The sequence below is a fragment of the Crocuta crocuta genome, unplaced genomic scaffold, assembly GCF_008692635.1.
Source record: "Crocuta crocuta isolate KB4526 unplaced genomic scaffold, BGI_CrCroc_1.0 scaffold1161, whole genome shotgun sequence".
Classification (NCBI taxonomy): domain Eukaryota; kingdom Metazoa; phylum Chordata; class Mammalia; order Carnivora; family Hyaenidae; genus Crocuta; species Crocuta crocuta.
Genome location: NW_027531894.1, coordinates 460,860 through 488,119, shown reverse-complemented (window position 1 = coordinate 488,119; position 27,260 = coordinate 460,860). Strand labels below are relative to the sequence as shown.

The 27,260-nt window shown below is 48.3% G+C and overlaps 1 protein-coding gene across 1 annotated transcript in view; it reads right to left on the bottom strand.

The window, feature by feature from the left end:
- Window positions 1-27,260, bottom strand: part of B4GALNT4 (beta-1,4-N-acetyl-galactosaminyltransferase 4) — a 42,402-nt gene that overhangs the window by 14,014 nt on the left and 1,128 nt on the right. Inside the window, 1 exon segment of the mRNA XM_077773407.1 lies at window positions 8-191. Within this exon segment, the coding sequence (XP_077629533.1) occupies window positions 8-191 (184 nt within the window).

Sequence of the window (27,260 nt, the reverse complement as noted above, 5' to 3'; positions counted from 1 at the left end):
CCGCTACCTCGCCCGTAGCCCAGCCGCTGGCGCAGCGCGCGGCCCTGGCGCACCAGGTTCAGGTGCACGTACGTGAGCCACGCGGCGCAGGTGAGCAGCACCAGCAGGAGCAGCAGCTTGNGCGCATCCACCTGGGCGCGCCGGCCCGCGCTGCTCGGGGGCGCGGGGACCGGGACGCGGGTTGCGGGGCACTAGGAGGTGTGGGGGCCTAGGGCCGGGGGCCGGGGGTTCACGGAGGACGGGGCGGTGTGGGGGACGGGAATGAGGGCATGGGGGTGCGAAGGGCGCGGGGACACGGGACAGAGGTCAGGCGGTGTCCAAGGGACAGTGTGGTGCGGAGGACACGGGATGCAGGGCCGTGGGGGTGCGGAGGTGCAGAGGACGGGAGCAGGGGTATTGGTGGGTGGGGAAGGGGCAGGAGAAGCTGAGGGCCGGAGACTCGGGTTGCTTGAGGGACAGAGGCTGCAGAGTCAGGGGGACGCGGGAAATGTGGAGGTGAGGGGCAGTGGAGACGCAGAGGCCTGGGGGATGTGGACATGGTTACACGGGGGCGTAGCGATGGAGGCAGTGGAAGGCACAGGGTCTATGGGTTGGGGGGACAGTGAGACATAGGCAACAGAGGACTCGGGGGCAGGACCTGGGGTACACCAGGGAAATGTGGGGAAACGCTGGAGGATGGGATGCAGCCTGGTCTCGTGGAGCCAGCCCCCTAGAAAACAATGCAACCAGAAGGAATGGGGCTCAAAGTGGAGGAAAAGAAGAGGAGGTTTGGGAGAGAGACTCGGGTGGTCGGTGATGATGGTGGGTGAGGGGCTGGAGTGGGCGTGTGGGCCTTGCCATGGAAGTGAGGCCAAGGAGGGTCTCGGAAGCACATGGCTTCCTCCTGGAGCACCAGGGTCTGACCGGGCTGCCAGGTGTGTGGGCGGCAGAGGCGCCGGGTGGGGGCTTCCACTGAAGGCAGGATGAAGATGGAGAGAAGTCTCGGGGCGCCTGGGTGGCTTAGTCGGTTAAGCGTCCGACTTTCGCTTAGGTCATGATCTCGCGGTTCGTGGGTTCGAGCCCCGCGTCGGGCTCTGTGCTGACTGGCAGCTCGGAGCCTGGAGCCTGTTTCAGTCTGTGACTCCCTCTCTCTCTGACCCTCCCCTGCTCACGCTGTCTCTCCCTCTCTCTCTCCTAGAAATAAAAAAAAAAAAAAAAAGGTGGAGAGAAGTAGCCCGGCAAATGGGCAGGACGCGCTGGACGGGTTAGGAGAGGTGCACAGTGCAGGTCTTCCACGTGCACTGCGGACTTGAGTGCTGGCGTCTGCGTGTGGCTCCCACGCAGCTGATGGTGACCTTCGCCCCACTCCGCTCACGTTCTTGCCTGTGCCACTCTGACCCTCCCTCTGCCCTGCCGCAGGCCTGACCCTTTCCCTTTATCCCTCCCTTCCTCTAACTGTTCTAGTTTTTTGTTGCTGTGTAACTAACCCCCCCACCATGAGTGATGTGAAACAAGATCTCGTTACTGTGTTCACGGATTCTGTGGGTCAGGAATTCAGACACAGGGCCCGTGGGACGGCTTTTCTCTGCTTTGTGATGTGATGGGAAGATGGGAAGGGCTGGGGTGACTGTAATGGCTGCAGTCATCGGGAGAGGGCTGCGCCTTGGTGTTGGTGCCTTGACAGACATGGCTGGGCTAAGCCAGCCCCGTTAACCAGAGCATCTGGATGTGGTCACTTCCAGGAGGTGGCCCCTGGGCTCCAGCAAAGGGGGCAAAGCGCCTGATGGGTCACCACCCACTAGTTCTGCCACATGCTGTCACAGGCCACCCAGGTTTGAGCGGAGGGTACATGGGCCCCACCTCGCCCTGGACACATTTTGTGGGAAGTTGCAGCTTTGGTATAACAGGCACCCTGTCCTTCTGTCCTTTTAGTTTAATGTTGGGGCACAGGATCAAGCTGGCTCTCTGTCGCCCACCCTGTGGACAGCGCCCCCACCTTCAAACCTTCTCACCTGCCACATCTCATTCTTGCCCCTTCCCTCCTCCAGCTCACCTTCCACCGTTAAATCATCTGCATGCTCACTGAAACATTTCAGCCTGTGTATTTTAAACATAGTCAGCATAGTAGAGAATGGTCATAGGAACCAAAATCTGGGATATAGCTGAGTTAGTATTGCTGGAGTATTGTTTCTTTGTGGCCCCTCAGCAGACAAGGCAAAGAAGTACATGGGTTTACCAGTTGCATATACGTGACCCTCTTAATATTTCTCTGTGCCGCCAACTGTGCCTACACTAAGCTAAACGTGAGTTCTTACTGACGTCTCCCACTGCCATCCGTTATCCCGTGGCCCATCCTCCCCTCGGTCACCTGTAACCCCCCCCTCAGCGGTGACACAACACCAGCTTCCCGCCACCCGCCAGCCATGTACTTAGTCGCTCTATTCCAGCGCGTGGGGAACAGCTTGGTCAACTAGAGCCCAGGGCTCGTGTGCAGGTCCTCTGCCCCGAGTCCGACAGACTCCTGCCCCTTTGGTGAGGGCGCTTCACACGTCTGTAACAGTGTCGGCAACCCTTCCTGGGATCCCCGACGTCCGAAATTATTTCCCTTCATTTTCAAACATTAGGTTTACTCTTTATGTTGTGTCCCGTGCACATTGACAAATCTACCATTACGGCATCATGTACAGAACAGTGTCAACGCCCTCTGCATCGTGTGCTCCCCCCCATTCATCGCATCTGCCCCACTCTGTGCCCCTGGAAGACACTGATCTTCTTTTATTATTTTTATTATTTTTTCGATATTTATTCATTTTTGAGAGAGAGAGAGTGCGAGTGGGGCAGGGGTAGAGACAGAGGGAAACACAGAATCTGAAGCAGGCTCCAGGCTCTGAGCTGTTAGCACAGAGCCCGATGTGGGGCTCAAACCCATAAGCAGTAAGATCATGATCTGAGCTGAAGTCAGACGCTCAGCCGACTGAATCACCCAGGTGCCCCAGACACTGATCTTCTTACCGTCTCCTTACTTTTCCCCTTCTCAGAATGTCATATAGTTGGAATCATACACTATAGCCTTTTCTAACTGACTTCTCTCACTTGGCCATGTGCAATTATGGTTCATCTATGTCTTTTTGTGTTTTGGTAACTACTTTCTTTTTAATCTCTGAATAATATCCCATTGTATGAATGTACCACAGTTTAGCCATTCACCTTTGAAAGACATCTTGATCGTTCTTTGCCCCCAGTTTTTGGCCATCAGGAATAAAGCTGCTATAGACATTTCTGTGCAGGTTTTTGTGTGGACATAGTTTTTAACTCAATTAGATAAATACCTGGGAGTGTAATTACTGGATCATATAGCAAGACTATGTTTGAGGGGTGCCTGGGTGGCTCAGTTGGTTAAGTTTCAGCTCAGGTCATGATCCCAGGGTCATCAGATTGAGCCCCGAGTCTGGCTCCGCACTGAGCGTGGAGCCTGCTTAAGATTCTCTCTCTCTTTTTCTCTCTCTCTCCTCTGTCTCACACACAAGAAAGAAAGAAGGAAAGAAAGAAAGAAAGAAAGAAAGAAAGAAAGAAAGAAAGAAAGAAAGAAAGAAAAGAAAGATATAAAGAAATGAAGAAAAAGAAAGAAAAAATCTTTACAAAGACCATGTAGAGCTTTGAAGAAACTGCCAAATGTCTTCTAACATGGCTGCATCAATCTGCATTCCCTCCAGCAATGAATGAGACGTCTGTTGTTCCACATCCTTGTCAGCGTTTGGTGTTGTTAGTTTCCTGGATTTTAGTCATTATATTGATATTATTTTAATTTGTAACTCCCTAATGATATATGATGCTGAGTATCTTTTCACATTTTTATTTGCCATCTATACATATTTGGTGAGGTGTCCAGATCTCTTTCCCATTTTTAAATTTTCTTGTTGATTTTTGAGAGTTCCTTGTGTATTTTAGATACAGCCCTAAATTTGATATATGTTTTAGGAATACTTTCTTCTAATCCCTGGCTTGTCCTTTTCACTGTCTTACTAGTATATTTAGGAGAGCAAAATTTTAAAATTTTAATGAAGTCCAGCTTAACAGTTTTTTCAGTCATGGATTTGCTTATTTAAAAAATCATTGCCAAATCCTAGCTGACTTAGATTTTCTCCTATGTTATCCCCTGGAAGTTTAAGACTTCTTTACAATTTGTATTTAAGTCTATGACCAATATTTTAACTAATTTTAGTCTGTGTCTAGATTCATTGTTTTGCTTATGGATGTTCATTTTTACCACCACCATTTGTCAGAAAGACTATCTTTCTCCCTTGTGTGGCCTTTGTTCCTTTGTCAAAGTTCTATATCTGTATGGTTCTATTTCAAGCTGTCTTTTTTTTTTTTTAATGTTTTTATTTATTTCTGAGAGAGAGAGAGAGAGAGCGCGAGCATGAGCAGGGGAGGAGCAGAGAGAGAGGGAGACACAGAATCTGAAACAGGGTCCAAGCTCTGAGCTGTCAGCACAGAGACCGACGCAGGGCTCGAACCCACGAACCGTGAGATCATGACCTGAGCCAAAGTCGATGCTCAACAGACTGAGCCACCCAGGCTCCCCAACACCAGGCTGTCTTGATTACTGCAGGTTTCTAGGAAGTCATATACTGTCAGTCCTCCAATCTTGTTACTCTTTTCAGTATGGCATGTCAATTCCTGGCGTTTGACTTTTCATATAAGCTTTAGTGTCACTTTGTCAACATCTACAAAATAACTTGCTAGCGTTTAAATTGGAATGACATTGAATGTATAGATCAAGCTGGGAGGAAATGACATCTTAAAAATACTGAGTTCCTGTCAATGAGCATGGAATCTCCATTTATGTTGAACTTTGAGTTCTTTCATCATCATTTTGTAGCTTTCCTCACGTAGGTCTTGTACATATTTTATTAGATTTATACCTAAATGTTTCATTTTTCAGTGCTAATGTAGATGGTATTGTGCTTTATTCATTCATTCATTCATTCATTCATTCATTCATTCATTCATTATTTTAGGGAGAGAGAAAGAGAGCAAGCAGGGAAGAAGGGCAGAGGGATAGAGAGAGAATCCTAAGCAGGCTCCACGCTCAGCCCAGAGCCCCACTTGGGGCTCTATCTGAAGACCCTGGGATCATGACCTGAGCTGAAATCAAGAGTCAGTGCTCAACCGACTGAGCCATCCAGGTTTCTTAATGTTACTGTGTTTTAAATGTCAGATTTCCATAGCTCATTGCTGATATATAGGAAAGCAATTGACTTTTGTATATTAAGTTTGTATCCTGCAACCTCACAGCAATTGATTATTAGTTCCAGAAATCTTGTTGTTGTTGTTGTTGTTGTTAATTCTTCAGGTTTTCTGCATAAACAGTTATGTCATCTGTGAACAAAGATAGTTTTATTTTTTCCTTCCCAATCTGTACGTATTTTATTTACTTTTCTTGTTTTATTCCATATCGTAGATTCCCAGTATGATATTCAGTGGCCCTGGTGAGAGGGGACATCCTTGCCTTGTTCCTGATTTTAAGGAGAAAGCGTCTAGTTCCTTACAATTAAGAAATGTGTTAACTGTACATTTTTTGGTAGATGATCTTTAATCAAGTTAAATAAATCCCCTCTATTCCTAGTTAGTTGAGAGTTCTAATCATGAATTTGATTAAAATGCTTTTTCAACATCAATTGATAAGATCATGTTATTTTTCTACCTTAGCCTGTATATGTGATAGATTATATTAGTTGGTTTTTAAAATACTGAAACAGCCTCACACACCTAGAATAAATCTCCACTTGGTTACTAGAATGACTTCTTTTGTGCCGTATAACTCATCGTTGGATTGGAGTTCCTCATATTTTGTTGAGGATTTTTGCTTTTATGCTCATGAGAGATATTTGTTCTGCAATTTTCTTTTCTTTTTATGGCTACTTGGCTATGGTCTTATCAGGGTCATGCTGCCTCAGAATGAATTAAGAAGCATGCTTTCTGTTTCCACTTTCTGGAGAAGACTGCAGAGAATTGGTATCATTTTTTTCACTTTAAATATTTGGTACAGATCACCAGTGAAGCCATCTGTGCCTGGTACTTTCTTGTTTGGAATATTATTAATTGTTGATTCATTGTACTCATAAACATAGACCTATTTAGTTTACCTATTTCCCCTTATGTGGGTTTTGGTGGCCTGTGTCTTTCAAGGAATTGGTCCATTTAATCTAAATTATCAAATTTGTGAGCATAGAGTTGTTCATAGTATCCCTTTATCATCCCTTTAATAATTTTCCATTTCTAATTGTAGTAATCTCTGTTTTCTCTTTTCAGTTTTTATTAGCCTGGCTAGCAGTTTATCAACTTTATTGACTTTGTCCCCCACATAACCAGCTTTTGGTTTCATTTTTTTTTCCCTCTTGCTTGCTGGTTTCAATTTCATTGATTTCTGCTCTTTTATTATTTCTTTTCTTCTGCTTGCTTTAGGCCTCTTTGCCTCTTTCTCTAGTTTCCTAAAACTGAAGTTCAGATTATTGATTTTAGGTCTTTCTTCCCTTCCTTTTCATTATTTAAAAAAAATTATTTTTTTATTTTTGAGAGGAGAAGGAGGGGCAGAGAGGGAGACGGGATGACACAGAATAAAATTAAAATAAAATTTAAAGTTTATTTTTGAGAGGAGAGGGAGGGGCATAGAGGGAGACGGATGACACAGAATCTGAAGCAGGTTCCAGGCTCCAAGTGGTCAGCACAGAGCCCGGGGCCGGGGCTGGAACTCACCAGCTGTTAGATCGAGACCTGAGCGAAGTCAGATGCTCAGCTGACCCAGGTGCCCAGAGGTCTGTCTGTCTTTCTCATTCGCTTTTAATTCTCTTGGTTTCTCTCCAAGCACTGCTGCGTGCCACCACACTTTGGGAAGTTGTGTNGCGGAGTCCGCCCCCCACCCCCTTGGTTAAAGAGCTTCTTCATTTGAGCTCTTGTCCAATCAGAAATGGATAGGGACCAGTCAGGATCAGAATTCGGGTTAAGGCAGAGCCGCAGCCCCTGGGGTCCCCGAGCGCCTGCGGGGCCGAGGGGCGGAGGGCAGCGACCTGGGGACGGGCTCTTCTCTCCGCGCGCTCCCTGCCCCCGGAGGCGCCACCAGGCGGCGTCGCAGGTCCGTGCGCGGCTCTTGACGAGGGTGCTGGTGGGTGCCGAGCCCGGGCGAAGGCGTGCGCCCGGCCGGCAGCAGAGGAGCCCCGAACAGTNTCGGGGGGAGACCCTGTGCCCGGGGGCGGCCGCCTGAGGTGAGGTTATCCGGAGGGTTCCTGGGGAGCCCCGGTGGGCTGCCATCCCGACCCTCCAGACCGCAGGAGGGGGCGGAGGACGGAAAAGGGGCACGGACTGGGGGCGCGCGGGGGAGGGGCGCGGGGGCGCAGGGCCAGGTCAGGCCGCGGGGACTGGGCTGGGGGCGCCGTTGTCACGTCGGAACCCGGTGACCGCGTGCGAACTTCCCCCCCTCCGGGAGCCCCAGGTCCCGCGGGGCCGCGCGGGGCTGCGACGCTAAGTGCGGGGTCAGATGAGCCCTGCTGTCCGCAGAGCCTTTTGTGGGAGACGCTGAAAGCTTGAGACGCGGCGGGGTGGGGGGAGGGCGGTGCTGGGAGGCAGGTGCAGGGACGCGCGCCCAGCTTCGAATAGGGCGGCGGCTGGGGCCCCAGGCATTTCCCTCAGGTCTGAGCCGTGGGGAGACTCTTCCTTAAGTCCCCCCAGCAGGAGGGCGGCTCCCGCAAACTTGTCCTGAACCCTACCCTCCTTGCTTGAGATGCCTGGTGGGGTGGAGGCGGGTCCCTAGACCTGTGTGTGGAGGGAGACTTGGGTNGTCTCTGGCGGGGTGGGGGGGTGGGGGGGCCCTGAGGGCCTTGCCCCGGGGCTTGTCCCCCAGTTCCAGACGGTCCTTTCTTGGAAACCCTCCTAAACATGCTTGGAGGATGGAGACGGTGCAGCTGCCTGGAGCGGAGGCGGAGTTCGTCCTGGTCCAGTATAATCGCCCTAACGTCTCTGTTGGGGCAGAGGCTGCGTCCAGCAGAGAAATGTCCGGTCCCCTCTATCCAAGCCTCCTCTCTGGGAACCCTCCTTTGCGCGGGTGAGGCCTGGCCCTCTGCAGACCCTCTGTGGGCGACATCTGGCTGCCGCTCTTGCTGGGGGAAGTGAACGGATGGTTCTCGCTGCTGGTGGAGCCTTTGCTTCCTAACCCTCCGACTGGCCCAACAGATGTCTGCTCCTTAGATCAACGCTGCATTGTATTCTGGGCCCCAGGTCCCTCCCTGCCATTCCCCTCCAAGTTGCTGTTCACCACATCACTGCTGATGCAAAGTGCACAAGCCTTTTAGCATCTCCGGCGGGAAAGAGTTTTACTCCAGCGGGGGTTAGGACGGCTGCCCGGGAAGCATGCCTTCACAGGGCAGCAAATGCTCTGGAGAAGGAGCAGTTTTTACAGGATTATATACTGTTTTAACACCGTGCACAAGTTCAGAAAATGGCAGGTCTTCGTCCAGGCAGGAATCACGGTTAGAACATCAAGAATTACAGGAAGCAGGAGGTCACTGCCTCCAGTGATGTGGGAGCAAAGGCAGAAGGAAATGGCCGGTGGAACTAAATGTCCTTAGAACCTGCCGCCCATGGACCAATGCTCAAGGCGGCAGAGTGAAACGTCCCTCCAGGGAGCTCCCTACTGTCCTCGTGCTAATGATTTGCTGGGGGACCAACAGCCTTAGCCTGACGACAGGTAGGCCTCCAGGATCCCGAGTCTTCTTTAGCATATGAAAATCTCACTGGAAACTTCCCCTGCACTTTACCTCCCCCAACTCCCAAATATAAGCCAGTCTCTCGGGGTCCTGGGGCAGCTCTTCCTGCCCACAGGTCCTGTCCCCATACTTCAATAAAATCACCTTTTTGCACCAAATAATTTTTCAAGAATTCTTTCTTGGCCATTGGCTCCAGGCCCCACGAACTCCACCATCCACCAAAAAAACCTCAGTAAGGGCAAGGTGGCTTTCCTGTACGTTGCTCATTCCCAAAGCGGGTGTATGATGCATGTGCGGCGGGCCTTAAGTTGTAAGGACGCAAGTCTAAACCAGACTGACTCCATGACAGGCTTTAAGTTTCCCCTCTAAACTAGAAGGCCTAAGTTTCAGTCTCCCTGAAACTATCAGGCAGCTACACATTGCCCAAGGCCGAAGAAACTGCCCACCACTTCACTCCACCACACTACCTTGGCAACGCCCAATCAAGAAAGGCCAGCAACTATAGATAAATCTCAGCTGCCTAATGTAAAAGTTAACCCATTAGTCGCCGAACGAGACTCTAGGCTCGCTCTATGGACGGTTGAACCTAAGGGTACCCTGAATGTTGTAATTGGATCCTGCCAAAAGTAACAGATACTCTGGATAACATGTATGGTTAAACCCGCTGTCAATAATGTATAATTATGATTGGATCACTGTTTCCATGCCACAATTTCTGTAACTCCCCCATCACAAACCCCATAAAAACCCTACTCTGCCTTTGTTTGGGGCTCACAGTACGGATCCACTGCGCTGGTAAAGTCTGTGAGCCCGAGCTCGAGCCCGTAATAAAGCCCTTTGCCTTTGCATCCGTGACTCGGTCTCCCCGGTGGTCTCTGGTCGTTGAGGATACTGCAGTCTGGGTATAACAAAATCAGGCTTTGGGTCTGAACAAAGTTTACGGACAGCCATGGCTGACTTCTAGATTGGAAATGGCTTTCCTTGTATCTCAGGCCTTTAGAAAATGTTTCCTCTGGTCATTATCCAAGGCATTGAAACAGAAGTTACAATGTTAGTTTTTATTTATTTATTTATTTTTTTAAGTAGGCTTCACGCCCAGTGTAGAGCTCAACTCAGCATAAAGAAGCTCAGATTCTAGAACGGCATTCAAAATGCCCAAGTTTGAATGTAAAATTTTCTAATATCCAGTGTTCAGGAGAAATTCTCATTTGGGAATTAAGCCTTTCTCTCAGTAAGTGAAGCCTCAAAGAAGTTGAACTAAAATTCCTAAATTCAAATCCAAAAAGGTTCTAAGCACTAGGACAGGGGGATGTCCTTGGGGGAAAACAGAACTTAGTCATTAAAAACAAGGGATTCTGTTGCTTTGCTTTGTTGCTCTGTTTCCGATTACCAGCCCACGTGACTTCCCGAGCTGCGGGGCAGGCGGGGTGGGTCCCTTGGCAGCTGGGATGGATTCCTGTCCCCAGAACCTGCCCAGACACAGCGCCTTTGTGTCACTGGCGCTGCAGGTTGGCAGTAAGACTTGGGTACTGGCTCCAGGCGCCAGGGGCACAACGGTTGTTTATTTGTTTTTAAATCTTTCCCCTGGTCTCTGTAGCTCTGCCCTCTGGGGGCCTAAGGCGGGGTGGGGGAGGGGTGGCACCCGGGCCTCAGCACTCCAGCGGAGGGGGATCTTTCAGCTTCAAGCAACACACCCACAGTCTCCTTTAAAAGGACGCAGAGGAGCTGGATTTTCACAGGACCAGACCTGCACTCACACAAAGAAGCAGATCACTCCGCTTCCCAAAGATTTGGGGTGGGGGGAGACCCAGGGCCCCCAGGAGGAGAGACTGGGGGCAGCCCGAGGAGAAAGGGGACAGAGAAGGAAATGCCACGCTTGGTTCAGATGGTGAAACAGCACAGGAGTGTGTGTGTGTGTGTGTGTGTGTGTGTGCGCGCGCGCGCGTGCGCGCGCACGCGCTTACAGTCTCCCCTTAAGCAGAGACCATACCTTTTCTTTTTTTATGTCTTTATTTTCAAGAAACAGAGAGTGCACTGGGGAGGGTCAGAGAGAGAGGGAGACACAGGATCTGAAGCAGCTCCAGGCTCTGAGCTGTCAGCACAACCCGAAGCGGGGCTGAACCCATGGACATGACATCATGACCTGAGCTGAAGTCAGCCGCTTAACCGACTGATCCCCCCAGGCGCCCCTAAAAAGGGAATGATTTTTGCAGCAAGCTGTCTGGCTCTTCAGACATGACCCCGCTGTGTGAGATCACTGCAAAGGGTCTGCCCGATGGATCTCCGAACGGATCGGAGACCCTCTGCAGCTTGATCGTAATATGCATGCAGTGGGTGCCGAGAGCTGATCCGGATCGACTGTGGCTGGGTCTCAGCTTCACGCCGACAGACTGACTTCCCACCCCCCGTGTTATCTGTTTGTTGTGTCACTTATCTCATGTTCTGCTCTGTGTGCTGCGTAGGAGGCCAAGTTAATCACGCGGTAGAATGTCACTGAGTTTGGAATCCTGAACCCGATTTAGGACTGAAGGAAGCTGACGCTGGGGAAAGCCACACCGTGTGTGCGCCTGCCCTGTGTGCTGGACTCTGCGGCTCCCCAGCACTCCAGTGGGGAGAGGCCGAGGCCGGGAAGGACCCCGCCCCCCGCCCGCGCCCTGGCAGGATTGGAGGGGTTGGATGGAGGCCGTGCCATCAGTGGACCCCATGGAATGGCAGCGGTGGAAGGGACTTTAAAAAGAACAACCAGGCGGCTCAGTCGGTTGAGCGTCCGGCTTTGGCTTAGGTCATGATGTCAGGGTTAGTGGGTTCGAGCCCCGCGTCGTGCTCTGTGCTGACAGCTCAGGGCCTGGAGCCTGTTTCAGAATCTGTGTCTCCCTCTCTCTCTGCTCCTCCCCCGCTCATGCTCTCTCTCTCTCAGAAATAAATTAAAAAAAATTTTTTTAATTAAAAAGAAAGCACAATTAACATAATTAAAAAGACCAGCCCTGAGCGGGAGGGAAGGACTGTAAGGAACCAAATTTGAATATTGGGAGTGTGCTTGTCACTCTTAAAAAATAAAAGAGCCAGTCATCTTACTAGCAAAATGAGCTTATTTGGTAATAGCAAAGGGATTGTGACACGGGCCGGAGGGCTGTGGTGAACCGCAGGCAGGTCCGAGAGAGAAGGGAAGTCTGCTGCCGTCAGATTTCAGGGCAAATCGTGCAGGGCTGAGGTGAGCAGACAGTTATTGGCGAACACAAGGCCGAGGCTGGGCAGTGTGTCAGCGGCTGTGAGTGGAGGTCAGCGTGCGGTTTCTGGGTTCAGTGCCGACCTTCCCCTTTTCTAAAAGGCAAGTCGCGAAACCAGTGTGAAAAACTTCCTCTCCCATCAAGATGGTTATCTTCCTTCCTCCGGGGCAGGCATGAGCAGTCCCCCTTCTGGGCTTCTCAACTCCATTTTAAATGAGGTTTCCTTTATTTATTTTCACATTTCTCCCTTTTGATCAAGATCTTTCTTGAAAGCATTATTGATCAAATCAGCTTTTCTGCATTCAGTGGCAGGAAGGACTGTGCCGTGGCAGAGGACGGGTGCACAGGTTGGAGACTGTGGACCCTACAGTCTGTGGAGATTGCCCCCACAAATGCTGAGACAGCATCGCCCTGTTACCGGACAGAGAACCGGTTCCAAACTCAGTGAGGTTCAGCTGCTTGCTGCTTGAAAATCAGCACTCGCGAGGGGAGTGATGTGCGGAAGGAAAGGTTGCTTTATTCAGGAAGTTGGCAACCTGGGAAGAGGGTGGAAAGACCGTCTCCCTGCCAGAGACCTGCTCCAGCTGGTCCAGGGGTCCCTGAAGGATGGACGGTGTCGGCGAGGGAGAGAGTGAGAGAGCCCCGAGATTCTTTCTGATCACCAGGCAGGATCTCTGTCCTGTGGGTTTTGGTGTCTTTATTTATAGGTCAAACGATAACATGACATCAGAAAAAGGAATTTTTACAATGGATACTCTTTGTGATAAGATGCTTTGGAAAGTGTACAGAAGCAGGTTTTACAGAAGTGTTCTTGCAGAACTACCCCGATCACGGTGAGGCTGAGCAAATCTTACAACTAAGGAAATAACAGGGTATTCTTAGTGAAAACCAGGATAACATACATATTTGTTCTAAGTTAATAACGCTAAGGTTAGGTCATAGGGTAAGTGTATAGATAGGCTAGGAGTCATTCCGTCTGGCTGAGAGAGGACGGATGTTTTTGAGCTGGTTAATAAGTTGTTTGTGGAAACCTTTTTGACTTGATGCTGAATGTGTAAACACCACGGAGGCCCTAAATGTGTCGGCCTTTGTATTTGGGTTATGTTTTAGCTACTCTTATCTATCCTCATCCCAGCCGCCAGTGTAAGGGAGGGTGTTTGCGGAATATAAGCCTTAGGGAAGGGACTGCTATACATATCAGTATAGAAAAGGTATAGATACCAGTTACAAAAGGTATAAGCATTAACTTAAGGTCCTCCCTTATCTGTTCCTTAATGCTAAATTAGGCTCTTTGTCTGGGGCCAGGCTCAGTTGTAACTCTTGTATTCTTAACCCCCTTTATTATCTAAGTCTTGGATCTACAAGGCCCATAGGAAGAGCCTTTTGACAATCACCCACAGTGCTTTCATCTAAAATCTCATTTGAAGAGGCAGGAATATGCTTTTCCTTATGAGGTGTCTGTGTGGGGAATATCGGTCTGATTTGGAATATTGTGAGGCCTGGTCAGTACCCGCAGGCTCATTTCCAACAGAAGCCAGTAGTAGCAGAAGGAGATACGAGTTTTTCATTTCTCATGGCAGGAGCTGTGCAAACGCTGCCATTTCCTCGCTGTGACTGTCGTCCAGTGAGGCTGGTGCGGCTCCCAGCATCTCCCTCTTCCGGGTGAAGGTGCGGAAAGAGGGAGGGGGGCTGGGTGCAGGAGAAGCAGGTGCCTGGCCAGCAGTCGTGTGTGGACATGACATTGGACAGACTTGCTGGCATCTGCGGCAGCTGTTTCCAAATGCAATCAGGCCTTCTCTGCTGGGAGGGTCTGGCCTTCACTCCTCAAGGCCAGAGGTCTGCAGGTCTCGAGTGAAGTAGGTCAGTTCTGCTGCAGGACGACAATATAGGTCCGCAAGGAGGAACACATGTGCTTGGAGCAAGTCAACCCCTAAGACGGGCTGCAGTGCTGTTAGGGTCTTATTTGCAGAGGCTTGACGGGCTGCAGGTACAAAGTTCGAAAACAGTTATGCAAAGCAGATTTAAGAGTAACATGACAAATCCGGCTTGTATGTTGGTTCTAAACGAGGAGCCCAGACCTGAAGTCAGGCAGCTAAATAAATCAAGGCCATTGAATGTCTGGGCAGATGGGTTGTTCCCTGACCTTGAACTTCCACTTCTCCAGAAGCATTAATCCTGCATCAGGTGGAACTCGCAATCACACAAACACCTTGCTCATCTAACAGATCATAATTGAGGCTAAATGGCGTCCAAAAGCACTTTGGCCGCTGGGTCCCCTGGTGGCTGCGGGGCTGCTGCTGCTGCGGCAGTGGAGCTAGCTAGTTCTTCCAATGTCAGGGAGAGATTTCTGGGCACGCGTTCATCAGCACTGTTCCAGCCACAGAAGAAAGACGTTCCCTCTGGAAGCAAACAGAGTCAGGCAGGCCTCCACGTATGTGCAGTAAACCAATAGGAAGCCTCTCATTTGTTACAGTTTTAAACAGAGACCATTAAATGTCCTGATAAGTACTGACCTCCAATTTGCCAGCTATCTAAAAATTCGTATACCTCTGGAAAGTGCTGTCTGCCACACACAAAACCAAACTGGGGGAGCGCCGAGGACTCCAGCTACAATCTGGTTATTGATAGATTCATTAGCCACAATTTCCTGATTGATCCTTTTAAGCTATTGGTCAGAGGAGGCCGGATGACACTCTGTGAGGCCATCTCTTCCTAAAGGTGCCTTTTCTAAACACCTTGCAAAGATGTGAAAACTCATTTGTATTTCTCTTGGGTGTGGGGAGAGAGATCACACTTTGATAAGGAAACTGTCTGAGGGGCAGAGACGGAGGAACCCGGCTGAGCTGTGCAGCTGTGACCCGGGCGAAGCTGGACCAAGGTCCTGGAGCACCTGGGCACAGTCTCGCCCGTAGGGCGCGCCCGTGGGCTTACCGGAGTGACCAGACGTTATTTCGGGACTAAAGAGAAGTCAGTTGTAGGTACAAACAAGAGGTCTCGGACATTGTGAACAGATTGGAGTTTCTGGTGACAGACCCACCAGTAAGAAAGGTTTTCCCTTTTTGTAACAGATGAGGACATGTGGATAGGAACACGATCATCCCCCTCCCCCTGCTGCCAAAAAGGAGAGAGAAAATAAGACGAGCAGCTAAGTAAGAAAGGGTAGGCAGGCCTGGTCGGGTCACCTGGGGGACCGTGACTCGTCCGATGTTGTCTGCTTCAAATCTGGGAAGTCTTTACCTTCAGGACGCCAGGTGGAGTGCAGAGCCGGGAGGGGCTCGATGCTGCCTTCAGAAGCGTGGTGTGAGCCCGGGAGTCTGTTGCCTGGAGTTTGGTTGGCAGTGCCTGGTTGGGGCCTCTCTGGTGAGGTTGAAGAGAGTCTTTTAGCAGGTGTCTTTTCTGGTGGACAAAATCTCTGGGTTGTAAGACGTGGTGCTTAAGATCTTCATCTCTGTAAAAAATTGCACTCTCAAAACATGGTTATTTCTAATAGAAGCAGTTAGGCCCGTATAATGTTAAAGCATGTCTCCCTTTATGAGCGGTGGGTCTGAAGAGGCAGGAGCCAGGTGCACTGGGTGTCCTGTGGTATCTCACGGGGTGAGAGACTATGAGCTCTGAAAGGGATAACCCTGAGATTTAGCACTAGTGACAGTGTCTCTGGCCAGGATATTTGGAGACTCTATGAATTTTGCCAACTGAGTCTAAATGGTGCCATTAGTATGTTTGATTAGCCTTGAGGACTGAGGGTGGCACGCACAGTGAGCGTGTTGTAAGGCTGAACAAGCAGCACAAACTGGTCGGAGAACCCGACTGGCAAGAGTGGGCTCCCGGGGAACCATGAAGTTCAAGGAATGAGCCTTTCCTATAGGACCTTCGCCATGGAGGCAGCGGGCCATCTACAAGGACAACAGATCGCTATTGGACGTACGCAACTAAGTATGTGTATTGCCGTGAGGAAAAGTAGTCAAGAGTGTCTGAATTGTGGAGGGATTGAATAGGGAAAAAAAGTCATTGTTTTCGCTTTGTTCACAAAGATTTTGCTGAATTGCTATAATCATAGGTAGCTTAAGAGAAATAGTGTCCTTAAATCCAGTTCAGTGGTGCAATCTTGGAGTCCTCAGAGACGCATACCCCAGAGCACTTGCCAGAGTCCATTCCGTGAATTTCTTCTAGATCCTGTGATTTGCTGTCTGTAGGTGATGAAAGGCTTAAATGCCCACTAGTAATATCTGATGGGAACTCATTGTGGCAGAGCTGACAAGGGGGTTTGCTTACTTGTTCCCGTGACATACATTTTAAAATTATGACTGATGGCATTACATCAGGACAGGTCAGATTTCCAGAAATTTCACATAATTTCTGGAACATTTATAACATACACCTTCACAAACATAACGTAAAGAAGGTTTAGCATTGCTCTTATTTGACAATGCTTCCTGTCATATCAGATGAGCCAAGTTAGTTTCAGATCTCCTTTTTATAAAGAAAGAGAACACTTCTTAAGGTATTTCTGGGACTCTCTGGAAAAACTCAAAGTTAGCTCAAGGCCAAAAAGACTTCACGTAGAATCTGCATTTTGGAAAGTTTGTCAAAAACATAAAAAGATTTTCAAACATTTCGTCAAATAAAATCACAGGTCGCTGTGAAACAATGTTTAGTTGTCCCTCTAATCAAAGTGACTGAGGCTTTGCAGGCAAGCACAGAAGCTTACATAGTCCTGAGCGAAACTTAGCTCCTTTAACATCGAGAGGACTAGGTCTCCGCTAGTGAGCAAAGGGCTGACAGACACGGGAAATTATCTGGGAAAAGATAGAATCCTTGTTTTCTCTGCAAATAATTTGGGAAAACAAAGGGAACCCTTTCACAATCTCTCATGAGGAGCAGACTGATGCCCTTCTAGCAGGTGAAAGAAAATTTTGTCCCAGGTTTACATAATTCCGTGAGTACACTATTGATCTTAAAGCTGTTTTTCAAACCCTGAGGACAAATTCATTCAGTCTCCTCCAGCTCATCACACATAAAATTCCTCTCATAGAATTCCTTTTCCATAGACCTTCTACAATTTCTATAAATTTTATTTATTATTATTATTATTTAATTTTAAAAAAATGTTTATATTTGAGAGAGACAGCAGAGTGGGGGAGGGGCAGAGACAGAGAGGAAGACACAGAATCTGAAACAGGCTCCAGGCTCTGAGCTGTCAGCACAGAGCCTGTCGTGGGGCTTGAACCCAGGAACTGCAAGATCACGAGCTGAGCCAAAGTCAGGCACTCAACTGACTGAGCCACCCAGGCGCCCCTACAACTTTCTGTCCATTTTAGTTTGTTCTCTGCTCTCTTTCTGAAGTAACCAGATTTACTTTAGGACAAAAATGCTTTTATTTCCCTCCACAAAGTATATTTCCATTCCTCACGCCTTCTTTTACCAAAAATGCACATCCCACTTTCCTTACATATGGAGATGTTTCCCTTATTTCTAGCAGTTTTGATCACAGATGTTAATTAGAATGTTGAATCTTAGAAACCCTAATTTCCAGTGAAAACTCAGAATAAGCGATTGCAACATGAGGGTTCTGTAGATGGGCGAGTTTATGGGCACATCTCCATTTTCGAGAGGATGTTCCTGCACTGGTGTTATTTTCAATAACACCAGTGGTGGTGCAAACACGTGCACTAACAGACCCAATACCGTTAGTTTCTCTGTAACAAGGAACTCAGATTGGATAAACGTACATTCAGTAACTAACGTCTCATTATTTTATTTTATTTGGAAATGATCTAGATATTCAGTGACTATCCACCATTTAATTTAACCTAGCAAAACTTTAAGGTTTCTGTTTACCAAAAGATTTGGGGAAAATTTTTAAAAAGTTCACCTAAAGACTTATCCCACTAACAATTATTTAATCCACTGGCTCTCAACAATTATGTTCAGGTTACCTACAAAAAGTCCATCATCCTGAGTTATCTTTCTTGCGGACAAAGGTAACAGAGCTGCCCTGCACTTATTTGCCTAACGAGCCCAGGTGGAGTGAAAGTTGAACATCATGTTCAATGCCGATCATTCAAAAGACGTGTCTGAGATCAGAGAACTGCAGGGACCCCATGAGAAACTCCATTTTTGTTCCCTTTCCCCCTTTTATTCCTGCTAGGACCTGCACCCCGGCCCGAAACACACCTTCTCCTACAGGTAACGTATGTCCTGTGAAGGTCAGGGAGTTAGTGATTTCTTTGGAGTCTTCCAGCACAACAGGTGACACCTAAGGAGTGACGGGGCAGTGTCAGGAACGTTCTCCCAAGACCACCGACTCACCGAGAGCCCTGGCTCCAGGACATCGGTGACTTTGGAGGACGCCTAGACGCTCGTCTTTGTTCCTAGCTTACTGAGAAGACACATGCCCCAGGCCCCAAGCAAAGGTGAGACTCCCTCTCCTCTCCTTTCTGAGTCTCCTGGACTCTGCCACGTCTACACTCTTGTGTCTTTAATAACTGTGCTCTTACTTCCTCTTGGCTCATGTTTAATTTCCATCCTGAAAGAAGCCAAAGACCCTCTTGGCTGGTCCCGTGGGATCCCCTCCGGGTCCTCGGACTTGCCAGCCTCCATCATGTCTGTTTTTCTTAAACCAACAAACTTAAGTTAGCTTTACTACTGAGTATTTTCCCAGATCATGTGAACCTGAAAAGCATTTGGGTTAGTTTCTATTAAATTCCTGAGAATTTTAGGAATACTTAATTCATAGAAGTACTTAATTTTCTTTAGGTCAATTAAATAGATCTCTTTTATAAATTGATCTTGGCAATATCATCTAGAGGTAGAAAAATACCATGCAACTGCCACACACACATATAAAGACAGATACATACAGGACTTTACAGCTCCCATTCCAAAATTTTATTTATTTTTAAAGCTTATTTATTTCTTTTGAGTGAGAGAGAGAGAGAGAGAGAGAGAATCCCAAACTGGTTGCATGCTGTCAGCACAGAGCCCGATACCGGGCTCCATCTCATGAACTGTGAGATTACGACCTGAGCCCAAATCAAGAATTAGACAATAGACTGAGCCACCTGAGTGCCCCTCCACTCCAAAATTTTAGCCATGAATCAGGCACAATAATACAAAACTTACTGGTTATAAAACTTTTTGTCCAAATTGTGTTTCTGGCAGATGGAATAAGTTAAGGTCACCTGCTCAGATGGCTAAAGCCTTTTATTGATGTTTTGGAAAAGATACTTAAGATTTTTAATTTGCCCAAGTTCCAAATAAACTTTTCCCCTTTTGTCCGTCTTCTGATAATAATGATCTCCTTGAGGTTTATATTTCAAAGACACGGCCTAGATATAGTTATAGGGGCGGAGTGAAGGACTATGGAGCCGTATGGAATGTTCCCTACTATGGTAATCTTAGGAACTGTGCGTGGTTGTGACTGGTCCGTTGTAATAGGGCTGAGGGCTGTTTGGAGGTGGGGCCCTTAAGGAGCCAGTCTCCAGTGAGCTCGGGGCGGCCGTTGGCCCTTCGGCCTTGCTCCACAGGGCTCGTGCGGGGGCCTCCAGAGAAAGTAGGCCTTGGTGTCGGTATCGAAATGTTTTCAGAAGCCCTCTGAGGATCTGTTTTCCAGTGTCCCAGTGGATTGGCAAACAGACATCGATTTCTGGGCCAGCGTTTTGACGGTGGACCCCGGAAGGTGCCCCGGGAGACACAGGTGTTGCCGGGGCCTCTGCAGCTGCAGGCGGAACGTGTGATGGACCTTTGTTTGAAATCTTGCTCCAAAGCCCCTTCCAAGTGCTCAGCTCTGGCCACAGTCCAGTCAGGCAGGGGCCTCCCCCTCCCTCCAGCTTTCTGTCTTTTATTCAGTCCACTTATCTGGGAGATAATCTGTTTGGAAACAGAGCAGCTGGGGCAGATTGGGGACCCCTGGAGAAACGGCCGATCCCAGGGCTGGGGCAGGAAGATAATAAGAGGCATCTGACACATCTTCAGTGGCACAGAAGATGTGGCCCAGACCACAGACAAAACCAAATAGTGGCTGCTGAAAGAAAACAGGTGCCAACCTGAAGGAATGCCTTGTAGCAAAAGCTGGAGTAATTTCAGCAAAAACACAATGTGCCGGGAGCCGAACTTCATCACCACCTGATGGCACAGCCCAGGGGGGCGACAAGAAAAGACCGCACCGAGGTTCTCTGAAAGTGAAGCTACTGATGTCTCTTCTGCTAGTCAATCAGCTTATTTTTCTTACTGGGCCTTTCCCTATGACTTAGCAGTTAGTTGACCATTCAAGGCACTCTAAAGAAAACATGTCCCTGTAAAAGGTTACAGTAAGGGTAGATACTAAGAAAGTAGTCACGCTTCAATATCTCTAAAAAATAGGCTCTACCTGTCTCAGCTATAACAAATGAGACTATAAATATAGAAAACAGAATTAGCCCTCTAGCTTGTAAGGCATAGAAACAGTAAGATTAAAGATTAACTCTAACTAAAAGAGCAGAAACGCAAGGAAATAACCAGAAAGTTTCCTCACGGATGAATTCCCTGGAAAACATTCTGAGATAAAGACAAAAGCTTGACACAAACATGTAGGAAGTAGAAAGCATATATAAGCTTGCTAAAAAATCAATAAACTGTGCAGACTGGTTCACCTGAGCTGTCCGTGTCCTTTCCTTCGTGCCGATGTCAGCCCTCCTTTGGGTCCCCCTGGACAGATCGGAGCAGCTTTCCGGCAACAATGAAAATATTGAATTGTAAGCCAGAGAATAAAATAAATATCTGTACATCCTAACTAACCTAAATCAGTACTTGATTAAATCAATAAATGAAGGGTAAGGGAAAGTTTATCCTTACAGTAGAATTCCAATTAATAAATGTAGAAGGAAAGAGGAAAACTGAAAATCACGATTGAGCAAATATCACAATAACCACTGGTGGGTGCTTCAGTTGTGAGTGAGAGTTGGGAAGAAATGTGCATTGCATGGTCTTAAAGTATCTCTTCAACATATTAATTACATGCAAAGTAAATATCGTAACCTTACATGGAGATACCCAGCAGACACCATCTTAACCAGGGGGTCAAGGTCAACATCACTAGTGGTGAAATATCAGTGTCATGTTCCCGTGGTCTGATGAGAACATCTCAGTATCATTTCTGTGGGACTGTTCTTGTGTCTCCAAACAGAAGAAACACCACACAAACACAAGTTGAGAAATATTTACAGAATAGCTGGGGGACACCCTACAAACATGAAAAACAAGGAAAGAGGGAAGAGCTGGTCATTCAGTGCAACACAGGACCCTGGGACAGAAAAAGGACATTAGTGAAGAAGAGGGTGGAGTTTGAATAAGGTCTTTCGTTTAGTTAGTAGTGTTACACCAGTGTCAATTTCCTGTTTTGATCATGGTACTGTGGTTACCTGAGGTGCTGTCGGCAGGAGAATCTGGGGAAGGGACGTAAAGAAACTCTCTACTATTTTCTTGCATTTTTTCCATAAATCAAATTGCTTCAAAACAAAAAGTTAGAAAAGAAAATCAATGTTAGGCGTGTCAGAAGAATACAAAATGGAGAATAAGGTAGCAGAGTGGCTGAGTCCAGATCCTGGAGCCAGTCTCCCTTGGTGCCAATCCCTACCTTGCTGCTTCCCAGCTGTGTGACATTGGACAGGTTACCTAACTTCTCTGTGCTTCACTTCATCTTCTGAAATGAGGATGATAACAACACTTTTCTCACTAGGTTGTTATAAGGGTTAAATATACTAATGCATGTGAAGCATCCAGAACAGTGCTTGGTATAGACTAAATGCTCTGGAAGTGCTGGCTTTTGTCCCTGTTTTGATGACCAGAATTAGAAACAGGCAATGGGCCTGGTGGAAGGGCAGATGAGTGTGTTGGAAGATCGATGGAGAGCCTACCTAGGAGGAAACATGGGAGAACAGAGACACAGGGAAAACACTCAGAGGAGGCTGCATGTTGATGCTAGAGGTCCCAACAGAGCACCCAGAGAGACCAGAAAACATGGCTGAGGGTCAGCAGGAAAAAGACAACGGAAACTCTGGGTGCTGAACTTCCCAGATAACAGGCCAGTGTGCTCACAGGGCTCTGGAGACAAAAGGTAAAATGAAACACATTAGCAGAGAATGGAGAGCCATGAAAAGTGATGTTGCAAATCTGGAAAAGAACTAACCAGACGTTCTAGAACAGAAAGATGCAGTAACAAGAATTAAGAACTCAGTGGGTGGGTTTGTTGCCCCAGGAGTCCCAGGGAGCTTGTTGGGGTGAGTACAGTCGGTTCAGGGGCCTTGCCTCAAGAAGCCAGAGGAAGAGACCATCCTGACAGAAGCACAGACATGATGCGCAGGAAACATGATGGATGTGTAAGAGATATTGAGGACAGAGTGAGAGCTTCCCACGCATGTTTCATTGGAGTTCTAGGAGAAGAAGGACTAGAGAAGGGGGTGGGGGGGCAAGCGATTGGTGTTTCAATAGTTAGTGGCTGAAAACTTTCCAAAACAGTTGGAGGACAGTCAACCCCAGATTTAAGAAACTCAAATCTCTACCAGGATAAATAGAAAGGAAGCCACACCTCAGAACATCACAGGAAAGCTGCAGAAAACCAAAGACATAAACAAAATTATAAGCAGCCTGATAAAGACACATATTTTCAAATAAGGGGTAAAACTTACATTGTAGCTGATTTTACAGTAACAGTAACAGCTGAAGAAGTCCCTGAGATGGCTTCTTCAGTGCCAACCTAAAACTCTACACCAATGCTNGGAGGGCACTTGTGGGGATGAGCACTGGGTGTTATATGGAAACCAACTTGACAATAAACTATTTGTAAAAAAAAAAAAAAAAGACTACACCAATGCAAATGCTCAAGAAAGAAGGCAAAATGAAGATATTTTCAGGAAAACAGAAATCAAGGGGCTTTGGTCACCAGTTCCCTCTAAGAGAGCTGTTCACCCAGAAGGAAACGAGTCTGGATACTAGACACGCCTAGTGAAGAGCGGTGACACGTGGTGTGGCCCATGTTGACCAAGTATTAGTCGCATCAAACAGTGACACATCTTGATATGTTAGAAAATAAAAAAAGAGGGGCGCCTGGGTGGCTTAGTCGGTTGGGCGTCCGACTTTCGCTCAGATCATGATCTCACGGCTCGTGGGTTTGAGCCCTGCGTCGGGCTCTGTGCTGACTGCCAGCTCAGAGCCTGGAGCCTGTTTCAGTCTGTGACTCCCTCTCTCTGACCCTCCCCTGCTCACGCTGTCTCTCTCTCTCTCTCCTAGAAATAAATAAAAATATTTAAAAAAAAGAAAATAAAAAAAGAGCATAGCAACGATGCATAATTAGGAAGGAGGTCAGTGGGACGGAGAGATCCCAGGTCCTCGTGTGTCCAGCAGATGAAAGCACCTTATGGTCTCAGATTCTGAGAAACCAGTTATGTCATAATTTATGAAGTAACCACTAAAATAATAGGAGGAGCATGGGAACATTCAAGCTTTCAAATGAAGACATGAAATAATAAATATCAGACAACACAGAGATACCATTAGTATTAGCAAGAGTCTGGGGAGGTTTCTGGGTACGATGTCCATGTACAAATGTTGCCTGTGTCTCTATAGCTAGCAGATGGCCGTGGAGCAGAGGTAAGGGGGCGAGCTTCTTTGGTAGGTGGCTTGCAGCCCATGCCCGAAGTCTCCATCCCCTTCTCCCAACAGGCTGGGGGTTACTGCAGCCATTGCTATGAAGGCCATTGCAGCCACAGCCTTCCACATGCACTCTGGTGAACACGACATGGGGCTGTCTCTGATTCTCCGTTCCTGCTCACCCAGCAGCCGATTCTGTCCTGAGCTCGCGAGGCCAAAGATGCAGGCGACAGCGAGCAGCACACACAGCAAACGTGCGCCGTCCCACATCTTCCCCTCGGGCCGCATGTTTCTCAGGTTCCTGGTCTGCCTGTCAGGGTTCCTGGACCCAATTCCAACACGGGGGGTGTTCCCCCACCCAGAGCGCCAACCAATTCTTGGACGCCAGCTGGGTGTCAGAGAGCTCCGTTCTCTCTCTCTGTCTCACTGCCCAGTGGCAGTGTCAGATCCCACAGTCAAGGGCTCAGTCCAGCCCCATTTCAGATGCCAGTCACAAGCCCCAGGCTGTCACCAGAGACCCTGATGGACCATCACAGGCTGGAGGCTCAACCCTCGCCCCACGTTCTTTTACTTTACTAAAGGACTCACAGAGCTCAGGGAAACACTTCCTTTGGTTATCAGTGTGTTAAAGGGTGTGACCGAGGACACGGATCAACAGCCAAATGAGGAGGCATGTAGGGCGAGGTCTCCCACAGAGGAGCCTCTGCACGCCGTGGGCTTGGTGGCACATGGGAGCGTTCTGGTCCCCCAAGTGTGGAAGGTCCCTGGAAAAAAAAAAAAGGACCAGAAAACTGTCCTCTTGGGTTTTTATGAAGGCTTTGTTATATAGTCATGATTGACCACATCATTGGCTGTTGCTGATTCAACTTCTGGGGGGAAGGAAATGTCCAACCCTCCCGCCCGTGGGTGGGTCTAGAAGTCACCTTCACTCATAACAAGGCCCCGTGTCCCCTTTTCTCGGGAGTTGTGCCTGAAGACCAGGTGCACCTGAGAAATATATCTGGCCATGTGATGACCAAATATCTATTTCTTATAAATCATTATGTTGCAGTCCTTCCTCCAAACAGCACGAGGTGGGCATCCCACCATCTGTTTTCCTCACTGCTTGCGTTAGTCTGGGTTCCCCAGAGAAACAGAGTCAGCGAGCACCCGTACAGAAAGAGACAGAGTACAAGGAGTCGGCTCACGTGGTTAGGAAGTCTGACCGTCTGTCAGCTGGAGGCCTGCGGGAGCCAGTGTGTCCTCTGGCCTGAGTCTGAGTCCCAGGGCAGGAGAAGACAGAAGTCCTAGCTCAGAGACAGGCAGGCAGAGTGAATTCTCCCTTATCCACGTTCTATTCAGGCCTCAACACATTGGATGAGTGCCCCCCCCACACTGCCCCCCTTCACTCAGTCCATTGATTCACATGTTAATTGCATCCAGAAATACACTCACAGCACCCCCAGGGCAAGGGCTGACGTCTGGGCCCTGTGGCCCAGTGAAGCTGCACATTGCTTTACACGGGTCACTCTTAAGATCCAGCACCAAGAACAGTTTCTTTGTTGCAGGAGGCCAATGCCACGTTTTCAAAGTTTTTCATGATGGCAGCATGTCCCTGTTTAAGCCCGGTGAGCTAGGTGGTGATGCAGTATCAAACAATCCCAAATCTCGGTGACTTCATAGAAAGATTTGTTTCCTGCTCGCGCTACCCCTCAAATGTGGGGCTGCACTGCCAGCGGGTCCATGGGCTGCCCGCAGGGATCAGGGGTGGAGCTGCCCAGCACATGCTTCCTGAGCGCCACGGGGAGTGGGGTGAACCAGACACCATCCCTCTTGCCTGGAAGACACACCCTTTCACTTATAACCCTGTTTCACTGGCAGCAGCGAGTCGGGAGGTGGGGGTGGAGGGTTGGGGAAGGGCTTTCCTACTGTCGTGGACCGCGAAGAAAGCAGCCATCTCGGTGAATGGCACGGACGACCACTGCAGAGTTGATCTCATGGAATTCCAAGGAACTGGCAGGTTTCAGAGGAGAGAGGGGTGCTCTGGAGGGCCATACCCCAGTACCCCCAGGCTTCAGTGCTGGGTGTGTGGGTGTGCAAGAGAACAGAGCCCTCCACCCCGAAACTCATTAAGGAACACTTTCCCCCCTCTGCCCTGGGCTCCAGGTCTTCTCTCATGTTGGCCCCAATCTTCTGTGCTTATCTGGGCCTCGTCTCCAAGCTCTGGCTGCCCAGCTGCCCCTGAGGCGCACTGCACAACTGCAGCTTCAAAGGCACTGCTTGCACAGCCTCCACCGCAGCCACCGCAGACTGGGCTGGGGATGGACGGGGCTGTGGCCTTTGGGTGATACCTTCTTCTCAACTCCGCACCTCCAGGGAGACAAGAAGCCTACTTAAGGAGAGTATTTCAGACTGCTTTTGCGGAGGCGGAATGCTATCTGCTCCTTACTTCTTTGTGAAGTGAAACTCTATTTATTCCCTACTTGTTTGGCCAGCAAGAGACCTTTTCCCTTAAATGCTAATTCATGAAGTTCCAGAGTGTGGGCTTCACAAAGAGGCAGAGACCTCCTCCTCCGTCCCAGACATTTGAGACATCTGGTTTGATAGAGCATTCACTTGAGTAGGTTTACAGAAATACGTCTTATTTTCCTGTGCAGTTAGAAAGGTAATTTTTCTGTTACTGATTTGTTATTTCTTTCTGCTTATCTGTTCAGGAAATTCATTAGAAAAAGTCTTCCAAAATCCCCAAGACTTTAAGTAGGAAGAGAACATCTGGTTGTGAAGAACCTTCCAAGTTAATCTGATGAGGAGCTTCCGGGACTGAGGGACAGATGGGCCGCCGTGCGACCTCTCTGCCCAGTGCCAGAGTCAGACAGAGAGAGAGACTCTGGCCCATTTGTGAAAGGCCGAGATGCACCAGCGCAGGGAGGAGTGAGTCTCCTCCGAACGGCCGCCTCTTGGTACCTGGCCCGATGCCACCTTGCCAGGTCCTTAACGCTGCACCTGGACAGGACCACGTCCTCTAACCTACATCCGACACACCGTCCATGGCATGAGCGTGGTAGGGTGTAGGCCACAAAACCTGTTTTGTGTTTTAAAGTTTTTATTTAAATTCCAACTAGTTAACATACAGTTTAATATTAGTTTCAGGTGCACAATTTAGTGATTCAACACTTTCATACGTCACCCGGTGCTCATCACGAGCGCCCTCGATGATCCCATCACCCATTTAACCCATCCCCCCACCTCCCCTCTGGTGACCATTTAAGAGACTGTTTCTTGGTTTGCCTCTCTCTCTCTTTTCCCTTTGCTCATTTGTTTTGTATCTTAAATTCTACATCTGAGTGAAATCATATGGCATTTGTCTTTGTCTGACTGATTTATTTCACTTAGAGTAATACTCTAGTTCCATCCATGTCACTGCAAATAGCAAAGCTTCATTTTTTATGGCTGAGTAATATTCCATTGTATAGACACCACATCTTCTTTACTCATTCTCAGTGGATGGATATATGGGCTCTTTCCATATTTGGCTATTGTCAATAATGCTGTAAACATGGGGAGGCGAGGTGGGCAGAACACATATCCCTTTGAGTTAGTAGTTTTGTAAACTTTGGATAAATACCTAGTAGTGCAATTGCTGCATCATAGGGTGGTTCTATTTTTTTTTTTTTTTTTTTTTTTTTTT